Source organism: Amphibalanus amphitrite, unplaced genomic scaffold, assembly GCF_019059575.1.
Source record: "Amphibalanus amphitrite isolate SeventyFive unplaced genomic scaffold, NRLGWU_Aamphi_draft 000042F_arrow, whole genome shotgun sequence".
Classification (NCBI taxonomy): domain Eukaryota; kingdom Metazoa; phylum Arthropoda; class Thecostraca; order Balanomorpha; family Balanidae; genus Amphibalanus; species Amphibalanus amphitrite.
Genome location: NW_024881538.1, coordinates 1,502,296 through 1,518,743, shown reverse-complemented (window position 1 = coordinate 1,518,743; position 16,448 = coordinate 1,502,296). Strand labels below are relative to the sequence as shown.

The 16,448-nt window shown below is 50.1% G+C and overlaps 2 protein-coding genes across 2 annotated transcripts; both read right to left on the bottom strand.

Annotated features, from left to right (window-relative positions):
* Positions 1-25: 25 nt before the first annotated feature.
* Positions 26-12,692, bottom strand: LOC122375902. Its single transcript, XM_043355482.1, has 10 exons — positions 12,675-12,692; positions 12,070-12,202; positions 11,484-11,743; positions 5,639-6,262; positions 4,813-5,081; positions 4,352-4,517; positions 3,865-4,095; positions 3,279-3,511; positions 1,065-1,285; positions 26-578 (listed from the first exon to the last, which is right to left on the bottom strand). The coding sequence occupies exons 1-10, from the start codon at positions 12,690-12,692 to the stop codon at positions 403-405; spliced, it is 2,331 nt and encodes a 776-aa protein (XP_043211417.1). The 3' UTR covers positions 26-402.
* A 65-nt stretch (positions 12,693-12,757) lies between these two features.
* LOC122376743 lies at positions 12,758-15,985 on the bottom strand. The gene is made up of 5 exons (XM_043356687.1): positions 15,606-15,985; positions 14,958-15,274; positions 14,334-14,748; positions 13,248-14,159; positions 12,758-12,988 (listed from the first exon to the last, which is right to left on the bottom strand). Exons 1-5 carry the CDS (start codon positions 15,642-15,644, stop codon positions 12,809-12,811), a joined length of 1,863 nt encoding a protein of 620 aa, XP_043212622.1. The 5' UTR covers positions 15,645-15,985; the 3' UTR covers positions 12,758-12,808.
* Between the last annotated feature and the right edge of the window lie 463 nt (positions 15,986-16,448).

Genomic DNA, 16,448 nt, shown 5'->3' with positions numbered 1-16,448 from the left:
TTTCATCCTGTGCCTTGCGACGATGACGTTTTTTACGAAATTGTATTTTGCGCTCGTCGTTTGTTTGCTGACAGGCTGCATTAGGCTCAAAGTACAGGGAAGCATCCGATATTGTCATAAATACGGGCATAGGATGCCCGAACATGTGCATATCATGCATTATTGGGACACTCAATATCAAGTCAACACTACAGCTCGCTCTGAACAGTGGCCTCGCGGTTGTCCACCAGGCTTCAGCCCTCGACCACCGTCGCGCTGGCCAAGTGACTCTTCTGACACCATCTGTCGGTCTGCTGTGAATGATGGTCTGACGTTACCTCTCCTACGTCACCTGACGGTCTGCAGTCAACTGTCAACATCACCCGTCACCCGTGACTCTGACGTCACCTGTCGCCAATGACGTCACGACTTGCGCCGGGACGGCGGGATGGTGACGGCAGCCAGTCCCGACAGCGGGCTGGGCAGTCGGGCGACGCCGCGCACCCACTGGTTGGAGCGAGCGTTATACTGCTCCACCAGGCTGAGCGCGGCCGCGTCCTGGGAGCTCACGCCGCCCAGAATCAGAAACTCCAGCTCACCTGGCGACGGGTGTGGCGGGGTCAGAGGCCGACCTGTGGTGATCGAGGGTGACGGGCCGCGGTCGCTGGTAGCGGGCGTAAGTCGGACAGTGCGCATTCGGCTGTCAGAGAGCGGAAGGGTTGTGCGGTGACGGAAGTTACTACTTTAGAGCCTGTCTTGTAGTGAGATGGGTTCCACCGTGGTGTTTGGTCATTTACTTTTTTGAACTGTTATCCTCCCCTTTCCACGTCACAGCTGAGCTGTCCGATGTCCAATGTCCAAGTTCCATGTTTATGCGCTCATTCCTGGCGCCCTACTGCTTCCCACAAGTTTGCCACCCTACCTCTCACCCTGTCACGTCACACAGTCTGCCCTGCGCCCCTCTACTCTACCCTGAACCCCCCCACTCTACCATGAACCTTTTCACTATACCCTGAACTCTTCACTCTAGCCTGAACCTCTCCAGACTCTAATCTACCCCCCCCCCCCACTCCACCCCTGCTCACTCTGCGGCACCACGGCGTGGCCATGGCGAGATGTTTTCATCTGAGCCACATGCACCCAGGCGCGCTGTTCCTCTGAAAACCTGTCCACGGTGTCCACACTACTGATGGCCTTCTGATGGCGCGTGCTGCGGCCGGCTCCGCCAATCAGAAACAGCCGGTGAGCGCACACCACCAGACGGGCGAAACAGCGGGGCTGCCGCAGCGACGGACCCTGACACCACCTGGTGGCAGCGGGACGAACTAGTAGTTATGTACCTCACCGACAAATTGCGGATGCGCTAACAGCTAAAGCACCACATATGTAATGCATAATTAATTGACCATATACTTGGTTTTTGCTACAGCAATTCCGGACACAACATATTCGGGGAAATGGTTCTTGGAATAATTTTGATGTTACTGATAGATTTGTAGTGGGCAAGATGAATTGCACGCTGCGTTCATTGCTCTGGCGCTCTCAGTTCTGCAATTGCATTGTGTTTATCGGGTATCAAACCCAACGGTATCGACTTATATGTTTTCTGGAAGCTTTCGCCCTCTTTCCCCCAGTTCAGCTGAGCTGAGCACAATGCTGGCGGTCTGCTATTTAGGTTTCGAGCCTCGAGGTGAATGATGTTGTCAAGTCATCTCAGTTCCACTAAAAGTGACCATCCCACCTTATGACCTTAACATTAGTTTTGAGTTGAGATAGCCAAATTGAGCCAAAGAGAGCCAAAGAGATAGCCACATTCCCTATATGGAATGTGGTAATATTCGTTTTGGCTCTTTCTGAACCGAGTGACATCACTTTCATGCCAATTCATTAACTTTTTTGAAGGTGGGAGGGTCCCTTTAGGCCTGTCTGTTCATGTTGTAGATAATTTCCATTTTACGATCCGGAACTAGGCTAGGAACCCTAGGAACCAGACACCCAAGCTGCCCGCAGACGTTTCTTCCCCCTCCCCCCGTCCCGTCCCGCCCCGCCCGCCGGCAGCCTGTCGCTCCCGGCGAGTTCTCGGGTAACTCGCCCGAGGCGGTGTACGAGTGGTGTCACGTGACCACTCATCCCACCAATCAGCGGCTCTCGGTTCGTCCGATCTGTCACCTCCGCGTCCGCGCCGGACGGAGCCTGTTACCGAGGCTGCGGCGGGTTGGTTGTGAGACTGAGTGACGGGATTGACAGTGAGGGGTGATAAATGGTGATGGGTGGTGGTGGTTCCAGACATTGTGATTTTCGGCGTCAAACCGTGCTTGTGAACGGTGTGGCGTCAGGCGTGGCACATTGACGGTGTGGGATCGAGTTTCCAAGGACTGGCGAGACCTACATCTCAATTTGAATCGAACGGTCTGTGATCATGTCGGCGGGAGTGGAACTGGGCCGGCGCTTCATAATTTCACTGAAAAGACTCGACCGGCTCTAGTCCAGTTTCCAGTTGTCCAACGTCCATGGACTGTCGTGTTCCGGTCTTCAATGGGCGAACGGAGGTAGCCATCTCAGGAGTTACTTCAGCGGTAACGTACCCACCTACATTTTATGTTATTGTATTTTTTACTGTATTTTTTACCTTCATAGTTACTGGTTGGATAATTTGCTTCCACCTGTGTTGAAGTCATCAATTCATTATCCCATTTTCCGCACACGCTATTCATGAAACAACCACAACCAAGGGATCTACAAAGATTCTTATTTCAATTTTGGCCGCAACTGATAACTACTGATGTTTGCCTTTGTGAAGGTACCTACTAAGCAAAACTAAACTTCGTAAGACTAAAAAGTCACCGGATGTCATCAAAGTTCAATGAGCTTGACCGGACTTTCCATTGACCTTGACGACGCCCACCATGTCATGAGTCAAACATCATTTTACACCTTGATGCGCTTCTAATCACAAAAAGTCTGGAAACGCACGGATGATAATGAGCGCCGACATACACCGAATCGCAATTCCGGCCTGAATCTGACATGGGCTCGAGAAACAGGTCGCAGGTCAAATGTCATTTAACTTTTAAAATCATTTGGGACAAGGTCATGAAATTTTCAGGGTGGGTAGGTACGTGAAAAATTGATAAACTTAAAGGCACGGAAAGTTTCGTCGTGATCTACCGCCGTGCTCGTGATTTATTCGCTAGAAACCGAGGGAGGGAGGGGGAGGGGGCGCACAAACAACAACTACAAAGTGCCGGACGAAAGGTATCACGACAGAACACTCGGTCTAAACTTTACGCCCGCCGTACCGTTTTCTGATGGTGTCGTAGATATCCACGGTGTTGACAACGTCCTGTTTTTTGACGGGACACATGCCGCCGACCACCCAGATGCGATGGTGGTGAACGGCGGCGGCCACTCCGATCCGGGCACAGGCCAGCGGCTCCAGCTCGCACCACGAGTTCCGGTCGGGGTCGAACAGCTCCACACTGGTCAGCGCACACCCGTCCCCGTCCTGGCCGCCGATCACGTACAGCTGGCCCTGGGGGAAATGGAGGGAGGAGCAGTTAGTGCGTCGAGGTGGTCACTTCGGTCAGTAAAATTACTACCGATGAACCAGGTGTGGGCAAGGGCGGTTGGTGAGTCCGTGGTATCCTTTGCAACAAGCACCGCTTAGCGTGGCAACCGGACCCGCAGCCACTCATCCATCAAGACACATCGCCTCTTATCCGCTCACCGCTCACACTCGTCGCCCGCTCGTGTCCGCTTTATTTCGCTCTCATCCTCCCTCTGCGCGGCTCTCGGCCTCTCCCTGTCGGTCTCACCCGTTTCTTGCTGCTCTCACCCACCCAGCGCGATCTACTCACCCGCTCACTCTCACCACACACTTCTCACCTGGGCGACGGCGGTGCCGTGGTGAATGCGCGCGTGTCTCATGGGCGGCCCCTGCCACCAGTCGCCGGTGCTCGGGTCCAGCACCCAGACCGTGTTCAGGGGCCGGCAGCGCGTACTGCCGTCCCGGTAGCTGGGGTCCGTGCCTCCCAGAAGATACACCAGCCCCCGCAGGTGCGCCACAGAGGCGTGGTGGCGCGGCTCCGGTACCTGGCCCACGTACTCCCAGGCGTTCTGCCGTGCAGTACAAATGATACACATGATGTTTGTGTATCGTTAGAATTGCTACTGCTTTAATGGAAGAATATAAAAAAACATGTCACTGATATTTTTTCCTTGAAACGCTCCCAGATGACATTTGCTAAACAATAAGCTCCAGTCTCGCTATGGTCAGAGTCGAAGAAGCATTATAATTCCACCTCATCGACAATGTTCCTTTCCTCTCACTTCCAAGAAGAGCTGACCGAACCTAGTGCGCTGTGTGCCTTACCTGGAAGGCCTGGTACCGGTACATGTCCCGTCCGGAGTTGTACTTTGCGCAGTAGTCCTGCATGGGGTTGAGACCGGCCATGACGAGCACCGTGCTACCCTCGGGGTGGAGCAGGGAGCGGCACTTCCAGTCGGAAGAGGAGGAGACGACGCGGCTGACCGGTCCGCTGCGGGGAGCGGAAACAGCACATTTCACTCTCAACGTCGTGTCTGACAATGTGTTACATCAGCGTGGCTATTCTCAAAGAAGGCCCTCACCTGGCTTTGGGTTTACCACGATCCCCGTTCCGTTTCATTCACCTTTAATTTATCCCAGGGTCCACCCCCGTTCTTTGACCTGGTTTTGAATTTATTCTACCTCACTCCACTGATCTCTATTGTGCATTCAGTCCTACTCAGCTAGTCTGAGGGTTCATCCGGGTCCTACCAACCTCATCTCATATTCCACCCCATCCCACTCACCTGACCTCCGGGTCCATTCGGCCGCGTTTGTCGTGCAGGTGCTCCCGGAAGCAGTTCTGTATCTTGGCGGCGGCTTCGTGCATCTCGCGCACCTGTTTTCTGGCCAGGTGTCCTCGCATGAAGCGCTGGATGGTGGCCGCTGCATACCGCTTCTCCTCGTAGTGGACGCGCGCCGAGTAGGCCCGGAAGTTACGCTGGATCACCACAGCCGCGTACTCTTCTGTGCCCGAGGCCGTCCGGTCGCCGCGGAACGACACCCGCGACCGTGACTGACCGAAACGGGGATGGGGAGGTAGTTAGCACTGGTTGAAGCAGTTGAATACTGGTCAAGCTGGTTTTACATCTATGCCACGCATTGATGAGTGTGCACTGTGCACTTGTGCAGCCGTGCGAAGAGCCGTGCCTCACGCTGTAAGGCATTGAAAGATGGTTAAGCCTCCGGTACATAGATGGCGTTAGGTGTTAACGCCTGCCATGGTATGCTGTTCCGCAATACTGAGTCTACTTTCAAACTCGATAATAGATGGCGCTAGTGGTCTGCGCCTGGTGTGGTATACTGTACCGCATGGCATGAGGCTCGGTAACGTAAACGCTAAGCATGGGGGCCGCCAAACGGTATCGTATTCTAACAAATTTTGATTGAATTTTGAGCGTTCAAACTGCATAATGCTGTTAAAGAGTGACTGATGGGCGTAAAATGACCTCGCAGTCGGCGCGCCCCATACACCCAACAAACAAATGACAACAACAAAAGAGTGACTGAGAACATGATGGCATTCTTTCCTGTCACCGATTCTAGCACTCATTATCTGTTCTTATCACTCACCCCGGAGCGTGACCGTGACCTGGCCGGCGACCTCGCCGCGTTGTCTCGCCGGGAGGTGCGTGTGGTGACCGTCTGGGACGGCCGGTTGTCTCGGCGCGACTCGGGTGTGCTCGGCCGCACCGCTCCCGTCGACCGGTGTTCGTACACGGTGTGGAACCCGTCGGACGCCGCTTCGCTGGGTTTCCTCTGCGGCTGCCGTATCGCCGCGTCGCCGCCCCCTCTGGCAGAACCGCCCGATGTCTGCTTCTGCAGCTCGGAGCGTGATCTCTGACCCGTGGTGCCTTCCGAGCGCGAGCTGGACAGACGGGGTGTCGACGAGGACACGTTCTGTGAGTAGGTCGACTGAGACGAGGCTATTTTCCCCGACTGGTAGGACTGAGAGGGGGCCGCCGGCCGTGACTGGGCGATCCGCGGTGAGGAGATCTGCCGTGACTGGGAGGTGCGAGTCGAGGAGACGCGTCGGGAGTAGGAGGCGCCTGTCGCCGACCGGCGTCTGGAGCCGGATCCTCCCAGCTCGATACCCTGCTCTTTGAGCTGCTGACGCGCCCGGAAACCTCTATAGCCCGACTGAATGACGACTGCGGCCTCGTGCTCCTCGCGGGTGTACAGGCGGCTGTAGGACCGCTGAAACACAGGCAGGGGATTTTAGTGAAACATATTTTCAACCAATGACTGTTGTTCGGACGGATCGGCACAAGCTTTTCAATATAAATAAGCAATGACACCGCTCATTTATTTGAAAGCTTGATGATGGAATGTTTTTTTTTTTTTTTTTTTTTTTTTTTTTTCACATTCGCTGAAGTTTATTGGACACGGCACACTTCACAGCTTATTTCACAGACAACAATCACCAAACACAAATCGCAGACACAAACTGCAACAGCGTGCAGTAATACCGCTTACTTCTGGCCGGGGTTGAGATCGTCAGCATATGCATAGCAGGACACACAGCATGCACAACATAGTAAACTCGATTGTCGAAGACAGTGAGCGGGCGCCACTCCCTCCGTTTCGATTGTTCGTTGGCGTAACGAATCACGGGCCGCGGGCCCCCGCCCGCACCCCCGGAAAATCATTTTCCCGGGGGTGCCCCCTAACCACCGCCCGGGCGAGGGGAGCGCCGACCCGACCCGACACTCGAAAGGCCGGCGCCCCGCCCGCCCGGGCGGCCGACCGGTCCCTTTCAATTGGGACCGGTACCCAGGTTGGCCCGGATGGGTCATAGGGGCGGGGGCCCAATGCTCGGCAAAACTCAGGGCTCCGCCACAGGCCGGCGTTCAAACACAGTAACGTTCAGCAATCTTCCGTTCAAACACAACAAACAGTAACCTAGGTGAGCAAAGAGCAACCAAACAAACAAGTAATTAAACAGACAACATAAACTACACTGTTAAAGAAACGGAATGATTGCATTTATGTATGTGTAGGCATTTCTGTTTGTACTGGGTTGTGTTTGTGACTGTGTGCGTATATGCATGTGTCGGTGTGCTTGTGCAATGTGTTTGTATCAGTTTAGGTGCTTGTGCGTGTGTGTGTGCGTGTGTGTGTGCGTGTGTGTGTGTGTGTGTAGGTGCGTGTGTGTGTGTGATGTGTGTGTGTGTGGGGTGTAGGTGTGTGGGTGAGGGTGCGTGTGTGTGTGTAGGTGTGTGCCGTGTGTGTGGGGGTGTGGGTGTGTGTGTGTCGCGCAGGCGAGACACGCTACATGCTATAAAGAAAACAGCTAAGGAAGGTCTCGATACGCTTTGCAGCACTTTTTAACGTTTTTTTTTTTTTTTTTTTGAACGGTGTAGGAATAGAACAAGTTCACGTAACTGTATCTCCTTCGATTATTTTCACAAGCTTTCCCCACTTCTTCCTAAAAGCATCCACATTTCCATTAGATCTACATCCGTGGTATTCTTTTGTCACTTCCGCTTTCAGTACATTCATCACTGCTGCTAACGTTGGAATGCTGTTTTGTTTTCGTGCTTGATGTATTACATATTTGGCTAAGGTGATGACTAAAACGTCAACGCTTGAAAGGTCTGTTAAGAAGAACCAATTCATTTCATTTACACAGATTGTTTTTTCATAATGTTCTTTCATGTGCGAAAGTATATTTCGAATAAAATATTGAGTTTTTGGACAATACCAAAAAAGATGCGCGATAGTTTCTACCTCGTTTTGGCAAAAAGAACAATCACTCGATTCTGCAATACTCATAAATACTAGCAATTTGTTTGTGGGGTAAATTCTGTTGATTATTTTATAATGGAAATACAAAAGATATGTTGACTTCGTGGCATTCATTACGGTTAATAACGACCCGTTCTCATATTGTCCAACATCATTTTCCCATTTGCTTTCAATTCGTTGATTCACATACTTATGATTTGATGTTGCTGCTTTTAGGTGGACTTCATATGCAAGCTTCGTAAATGCTTTTCCATGCATTACTGCTTGTATTTTATAAGGTATGATAGGACTGCTAAGGTCGTTGGCAGCATTATTTACCAAATTCTCTGGCAGTTTTTGCACAAGTCTTTCATAATTCAAGAAGTCTATTTTTATATTAAATCTTTCCTTTAATTCTTCTCTTGTGAGCAATTTCCGGGTTCTCTGGTCAAACAAGTCGGATACAAAGCGCAATCCTTTCGTATTCCATTCCCTGATTATGCTGTTGGCAAATCCTGAATGGTCAGAAAACCATAGAGTCTCCGTTAGTATTTCCTCGCTACTGGGCTTATAATATTTGGTAAATCTTATCAGAGCGTCCATTACATCAACATAAAAGTTATTTGTGATTTTACTTTTGATAGATTTCAGTTTTTCTTTGCCGTACGTAAGAAGTTGATATCCAGGGGGTAATTGTGTCCTCGCTATTTCTGTCCAATCTCCTGTAGAGGAAATGAAACGCTTGAGCCATGTTAACTTCATGCTATCAATAAACGCTCTCATATTTATCATTTTTAATCCATCCTGTCCGTAGCTCTGCATGAGTTTTGTACGTTTGATTTTATCCCTCTTACCGTGCCAAATAAAATCGAAAATCAAACCTTCAATTTCTTTAAAGAACACTTTTGGTGGATTTGGTAAGGATATGAAAAGATGCACTAGCTTAGAAATTATCATTGCTTTGATTATGCATATTTTGCCTATCGGAGTAAGGTTTCGTCTTTTCCATTGATACAAGTCTTTACGTACTGATATCATTTTTTCTTCAATATTTCTAATTGTGATATTGTCTAGATTATTTGATATAATTATTCCCAGAACTTTAAGCTCGTCTACTATTTTTATACCCAAGTCTGTAGGAATGCAATCCTTAGTAAGCATACCGATAGGCAAACAAGATGTTTTATTTATATTAACTTTGAGCCCCGATATGCGAGTGAACTGATCTAGTTCGTGCATAGCTCCTTTCAGAGACTCATGAGACCCGTCCAAAAATAATATTGTATCGTCCGCATACTGAGATATGCGTACTTGTTTTTGGGGAGATATATTTATTCCATTTAATTTCGATGAGTGAATGATCATTCCTGCTAACACTTCAGCAGCAATGTTAAATAAATAACCCGATGACGGATCACCTTGTCGAATTCCTCTATGTAAGAATATTTGAGGTCCGAGGTGTCCGTTTATCATGATCCGAGAGAAATTTTGGTGATTCAAATACAATAACTTAATGATGCTTATGAACCTCGTTCCAAAGTTCATATTTTCTAACACTGACGTAAGATATTCCCAAGAAACTGATTCGAATGCTGCTTCAAAATCAGCTGCAGCAATCATTCCGTTCATTTTTCTCTGTTTTCCTATTGTCAGTATATCATACACTAACCTAGTGTTCTCTCCGATATATCTGCCAGAAATGTATGCAGTTTGACAGGGACTTATTATTGTACTGATAATACTTCTAAGCCGGATGGCGACTGCTGTGGATACGATTTTATAATCAACATTTAGTAATGTGATAGGGCGCCAGCCCTTGATATCGTAAGGCGACTTCCCTTGTTTTGGTATTAGTTTGATTACTCCCTCTCTATGTGACGCTAGTGTTTGCTGTTTTGTTAGAGATGCGATAAAAGCTCGATGCAAAAATGGCCCCAATTCATACCAGAAAGTTCTAAAAAATTCAACGGGAAACCCATTAGATCCAGGTGTCTTCCCTTTTTTCATCTTGTAAAGAGCTTCCGTTAATTCTTTCAGTGTTATTTCAGTATCTAAATTCTCGCAGTCCGACATGGTCAATTGGTTGCTTATGTTTTTCGCAATTAAGTTTTGCTCGCATCTAATATTGTCATCCTTACTATATTTGTTTTCCACGTGTTCTGAAAATCGTTTAAGAATCGTGTTGATATTTGTAATTGTCTTATCACCGTCTTTAATAAATTGAATGGACTTTGCGCAAGCATTTCTTTTTTCTAATGACAGAAAATACTTAGAACTTCTCTCTCCTTGTTCATGCCATGCTACTCTAGAGCGAACTATTAAACCATCAACAATGGGGCTTCTGAACTCTTCTAGCTTAGTTTTTGCAATTTCAAGGCAATTCAGGTCATTCTCCGACGCTGTTTCGTTGAATTTTTGCTGCGCTTTGTCGATTTCATTTTTAAGTTGGTCTTCTTTTGCTCTGTTCTGTCTGGCTATTTGTTTTGAAAATTTGACGCTTTCTCCCCTTAACATCATAATGAGTGTTTCATAGAACAGGCAATCTGTTATCGTTAGCTGTATGGTACTAAAGTTCTTGTAATTTGTGTAAACGTTTGATTCATATACTGGTACCGCGTATTGTTTTATTGTATTATGAATGCATGTTTTGATTCGTTCGATGTACTCTTGTTTTGATAAATGGGAAGTATTGAACATCCATAAACCACCTCCTCTTTGATGCTGTTTTGTTTGTATCGTTAAGGTAACTGCACAATGGTCTGTCCTATATCCGGAGACAATGTTTGCATCTGCTACTCTGTTAGTTAGCTGTTCGTTCACGTACAACATATCGAGACGACCGCATTTAAATGGGTTTTTACGTGTCCAGGTATACTTCCTCTCCTGCGGGTTCAATTGTCTCCAAATATCAACCATGCTATATTGTTTTGCCAATTGCATAAATTGTTGTCTTGAGTTCACGTTGTTTTCTCGTGCGTAATTTAACGCGTCAATCGTCGGGTCTATGATGAAATTGAAATCTCCACCTAGTATCGTGTGGTCAATTTCAATTTCTGACAAGTGAGAAAATACTTCCTTGAAGAAGCTAGGTTGGTCTTTGTTTGGACCATATATGCATACGAACGCAAAAGTCTCAGAATGGATCTTTGATATTATTATAAGGTAATTTCCGCAGCCTGAACTGATTTGTTTGATGACTTGATGCTGCGTGTTAATGTTAAACAGTATTGAACATCCACGGCTACAGGAGCTGTAACATGAATGATAACATTTTCCTCTCCAGAGGTTATTATAATAAGGCAGCGCTTGCTCTGTCAAATGCGTATCTTGCAAAAAGAGAACATCGTAATTTTGGTTTCGAAGATAATGCATGACATCCCGTCTTTTCTGAAGGCCACTTAGACCGCGACAGTTCATTGAGAGAATTTTTATACTATCCATACTTGTTGTTAAGTTTACTTTTATGTCTCCTAGTGAACTTCATATTCCATGATATCACCGTCTCAATATAACCTGGAATGATGGAATGGAATGATGGAAATGATGATGATGGAATGTTAACTGGCTTCCAACACATCAACATCATAAGGAGGTATGAAGTTGGATAAGAAAAGGTGAATGGGATTTGAAGAGTCTGTAGGGCCAAATTTGAAACGTATTATTTTCCGCCATATCTGACTCTTGGTGTTACCTTGGGCGACGAGCTGCCGAACGACGAGGATCGTCTGGGACGCTGTCGCGGCGTCGGGCTGTCATCCTCTTCCTCCTCCTCTCCCACCGCGTCCACCCTCAGCTGGAAGGCGCTGCCGTGTTCGCCGGCCGCCGTTCGAGACGGGGTCGGTCGCCAGCTGCGCTCCTCGACCTCAGTCGACTCAAAGGTCACGACGCCGCCCCGGGTCACGGGCTCCGGCTCCTCGCGGTCCAGCAGCCGCCGACACTGCTCCATCAGCTCTGTCGTCAGTCGGAAAGACATGGTTTAGCGAATGACAGTGCGATAGGCGCCCATAATTTTAACGTTAATGCTATTTATGAATAATGACACTAATTTAACGCTAATGGTAAATCTAACGGCCTACCTACAATACTTCTACTTGTGCGCTGACAATCTGCAGGAAATTAATGGGCGAAAAATCAGCGAGGCATGAAATATTCAGTTTACCGTGCCCAGGCTGACTGCGAATATTGCTACTCGGCAAAATATCCCCCCCCCCCCCCCCGCCTCTGGTTCGCTTGCCCGTCCAGTTACTTCGTACTAACGTTTCGGCAAAATATCTTACCGGGTATTTCCAGTGCACGGGCGACCCGGTAGATGTCGGCACAGTTGTCAGTCGTGACCAGTCGGTTGGCGTCCCTTGCAGGCAGATAGCACCATTCGACTACGGTAGCCAAGGCCTCCGGAGAGCCAGAGCCCTGAGGAAATACAAATGTCACCGTAAAATGTGCTGCCACAAAGTCTAGCAGAGCCAGATAATCATAGTTTGCCGCTAGGCTGTAGGCACCGAAGGGGTCTGCAATGTAAGCGGATTGCTTCTTCCGAAACCGTTCTTCTTTTGGCAGTGGATCGTGAACGTTATATGCGTGTTTATACCATAGTTTGCAAGGCAATGAAAACCATATACGGTCCTTGACCGTTGGTCTCACCTGAGGCAATTTGAGCCGGCGTGGCGAATGTCTGCCCAGCTGCTGCAGGTACCGGCTGTAGCGCCGTACCGCCCAGGAAACCAGTGGCACTTCGGTACCGTCCACCTCAATGTAACAGTCGGTCTCGCGCTCAAGGGAGCTGCAGCAGGCCACCGGTCAGAATTGAAGGGTCATGCATTGCTAGTAGCAGATTATAAGAAACTGTTTTGTTTGTAAATGGCTATGGTATGCCGATGGATACTTTGTTTTGCGATGCCATTTCGCCTTTGAAGCTTGATGTGCTTATTTTCATTTCTGAGATTTTTCTTAGTCAAAAGATGTTAATTCTGTTCGACAGTGTATTCAAAAATTATTTGCAACAATTAAGCAATTAATTTAGCAGCGCCGCTCGAACCGGGCCCGAAAGTGTCGACAGGCACAGCACTGGTCGTACCTGCTCGACCGGACCGCCTCTTCTGACAGACAGCCGAGCTCTCGCTTCTCTCGTGCGCCGCCAGAGGCGCCACTGTATCGCTGGTATCCTCCAGGAATTGGCCGCTCGTTATCGTGCGAATACTGGGGAAGGAACTTGCATTGTAATAACCGTGACTTTTTTTTTGAACGGGGACTTCGGTGGCTCCATCTTTACGTACTTTTATGCAAAAATGGTTCGTTCTTTTTATGTTCGACTAATCGCGAGTCGTATGGAATGCCTACATAGTTATTCCGTGCCTCAGCCCTCAGGGTAACAACCGTACTAATTTCAGCTACTTGGCTGATGTTAAGTATCTAACAGGAAATCCCAGACAGATATTGTACTATGCATGTAACTGACCTGTTGCTGCTGCTGCGTGCGTCTGGCGCTCTTCTCGAGGCTGCTCTCGGCGTCGGTCCGGTGGTAGGAGATGCGCTCCTTCTGACCCACCGACACCACCTCCTCCCGCTCCTCGAGGTCACACACCTCGTCCTCGATCACCAGCGCGGCGGCACTGCTGCGGCGCCGCCAGTCGCCACTGGCCCGCCGCGGGTACCCGGCCTCGTCCACAGCACCGTCCGCCCGACTGAATCCGCCGGCTCCTGAGGTCGCCGCAGGGCCGCCGCGGCCGGCCGCCCCAGCCGCCGTGGGCGCCATGTACAGCGTCGTGGCCGATGCGGCCTTACGTGACCCGGCTGTCTCTTGTCGAACGAAGCGTGTCGTGAAGCCGTCCGTCTCCTGTCCGTCGTCGACAGCAACTGTGTCTTCGGCAGGCTGCATGACTCGCTGTAGCGTACCAGGGGCGTCATCGGCCTGAGAGAAGCGCGCGGAGGCGGCTGGTCGCGGCGACAGGGAGCGTCGTCGCGACGAGGACTGCTCCGCTACCGAGCTGGCCGAGCCAGAGACACCGAGCTGGTCACGGAACTCGAACGAGAAGCCACTGTCGCGTCTGGAGACGGAGGCTCGCGAGCCGGGCCGGCTGGCACCCCCAGCCGAGCGTTCCGACATGGCCCGACCGGAGCCGCCACCAGCACGCGAGCTGCGCTCGTGTCCGCTGGACTCGGCCTCCCAGCGTGTCTCCTGGCGCCGCTGGCTACCGTACTCGCTGGTCTCGTAGAACTGGTCGCGCCGCTCAGCACCGGCGCGCTGGGAGCCCCCGCTGGAGCGGCGCTCGGCGGACGCGTCGCGGGCCGCCCGCTGCTGGATGGTGCTGAGGTTCTCGTAGGAGGCGTGGATGTCGGCGCTCATCCGGTCTGTGACGGAGCCGGTTGACTGGGGACAGGTGCAGAACAGTTGTCTTTTACAGCTGAAATACGAATTTGGGGATAAGAATAGCCAGAGACTCATGGAAAAATATAGATCGGGAGAGTTTGCGGCTGGCGCTGCAGTTTAATGAGAGAGGGTTATTATTTCGCAGTCATCGTGTCACCGCGAGGCCGGTCGTACCTTGGCGTGTTTCTCCTTGGCCTGGACGCGGAGTCTGGTGTGCACCGGGTCAGCCACCAGGATGGCCAGGTTGCGGTCCTGGTAGGCCACCATGCCCTCGGAGACGCGCATGCCGCCGTTCTCGGCGCGCTGGAATGGGAACCGGGCCGGCCGCGCTCCGGCCGAGCTCTCCGCCGACGAGGAGACGTTCCGATAGCGCTCGTGGTCGCTGGAGCGCCGGCCGCCGCCGCGCACCGAGTGACGCTCCTCATACGTCATCGCCTCGGCGGTCTCCTGCTGGCGGCGGGCGGCTGCGCGCGTCCGGCTGGCGGCCGGCTCCGAGCGGCTGGACGAGCCGGAGGTGACGAACACCCCCGAGCCTCGCCGGCCCTGCTCGGCAGAGACGCTGCCGCGCGCCGAGCTCGACTCGCCGCTCCTGCGGGGAGGCGGCGGGGACGTGGGATAGTGGCGCTATCATATTGGTACCTACATGCAAGTATAACTGACTATGCTTTCTGCATGATAACTTGTATCGCATTTGACGCATTTTCAACATCGCCTGTCGAATGCCTACTTTTCACCGAATTCATATCAATTTCTTTTCCTTCAGCGGCACCTCACATTACTATAGATCTGCTGACAAACCTGGACCAGTAGCTGGTGGCCTTGTAGTTTTTGGCCAGCTGCGAAGGCAGCAGGCTGTCGGTGGCGGCCAGCGCGCCCGTCTCGGCGGCGTGCTCGCTGGTGGTGCGGTAGCCGGCCGACTCCGAGCCGTCCGTGCCCGAGCCCTGCACGGTGTGGTAGGCGGCTGACGCCGTACTGGTGTTGCTGCGCCGCCGCGGCATCTCGCCGGCCACGATCGGCGTGCGCGCGAACGTGCCGTCCTGCTCCATACCGCTGTTCTTGGGGATGGGGCCAAACGGGCCGACCGGGCGGTGGGAGGACGACGCACTGCGCGCGCTCTGTCGGCGGGCGGTAGCGGGAACGGTGCAGGATTACCTACGCGTGAAACGGTTCGTGTATGATGTAATATAACTATGCAAAGGCTTGGCCATTTTATATCTCCCAGACATACTGCTGCACCTATTGGATGATTTAAGAACTCGTTGGCTTGTTTCATCTAAAACATTATCTCATCTCAGAAAGAAAAAAAAATGGATGAGCGTAATAGCGTCAGTTGTGGAATGAGCAACAGCTTTGTGGGAAAACTCGCACAGGAATATTATACCTTTCGATTTTGATCAGTATAGGCCTCTATATCCCCTCTATATCCACAGGAACCGTTTTACTTACCTCAACAATTTCTTCTATGGATCGATTTGCCTCTGCCATTCTTTTCCGCGTTGATTTAAGCTGTTATTATGCTCTTGTAGTTGCTTGATACGCCGTTCGGATGCCCAATTATTTTATATATACATGCATTCGATAATTACTGCTCTTGCTTTTGATGTTTCGCAGGTAGTGCACTAATTTTGCACTAAGTTTATTTACCATTCATTCGTTGAATATCAATGAATGTTGAAGGAGATAGTGAGATGATCTTTTGAACTCCAAGTAAATACGAACAGGCCTCCAAGGAAAAAGGTTTCCGTTTGCCCTTTTCATCCTAGATGTCATGATATTTTATACAATTTTAGGTCTTGTGTGTCGTAATTGTCTTCGAATTTCGAACCGTTCTTTCTTTCAATAATGTTATCAATGGAACGTGCTAACGTGACCTAGCTGCTTGCACTTCAATGCAAGCGTCGCTGCTCAGTGTCAATGCGTTGACCGCTGAAATCTAAGCTCTCATTCCCATGTGTGGGACTATACTATCATATGTTGGACTTCAGCTTACTTAGATCGCAGCGTAATCTATTCACCTCACGAAATTTATGAAATGTTCTGTATATGGATATCTTCTAATTGCGCTTCTTTCTTTATGTATGATGTTCGTATAGGTTCTTGAACTGTTTTTACAAGCAATTTGCTGCTAAATCACTGCCGGACTGTTCTTCGTTTTTTCCTTCATAGATTCGTATGTTCATTCGTTCGTCTTATCCGTCCCCCTCTCTCCTCGGGAGCTGTCTCTGCGTTGCCTTGTCGTTCATTCTAAAAATGATCCTCGATTCTTTTTCATATGTAAATTAGATAAAA

What these genes read in the sequence shown, in the direction of transcription:
- LOC122375902 (XM_043355482.1), bottom strand. An exon ending in CCGTGCACTGGAAATACCCG is followed by an intron (nt 11,744 to 12,069) that starts GTAAGATATTTT and finishes GACTGACGACAG; the next exon opens with AGCTGATGGAGCAGTGTCGG. An exon ending in CCACGCCGTGGTGCCGCAGA is followed by an intron (nt 579 to 1,064) that starts GTGAGCAGGGGT and finishes ACCCGTCGCCAG; the next exon opens with GTGAGCTGGAGTTTCTGATT.
- LOC122376743 (XM_043356687.1), bottom strand. Translation starts at nt 15,644, where the DNA reads ATGGCAGAGGCAAATCGATCCATAGAAGAAATTGTTGAG. An exon ending in CCATAGAAGAAATTGTTGAG is followed by an intron (nt 15,275 to 15,605) that starts GTAAGTAAAACG and finishes GCCCGCCGACAG; the next exon opens with AGCGCGCGCAGTGCGTCGTC. An exon ending in CCAAGGAGAAACACGCCAAG is followed by an intron (nt 14,160 to 14,333) that starts GTACGACCGGCC and finishes ACCTGTCCCCAG; the next exon opens with TCAACCGGCTCCGTCACAGA.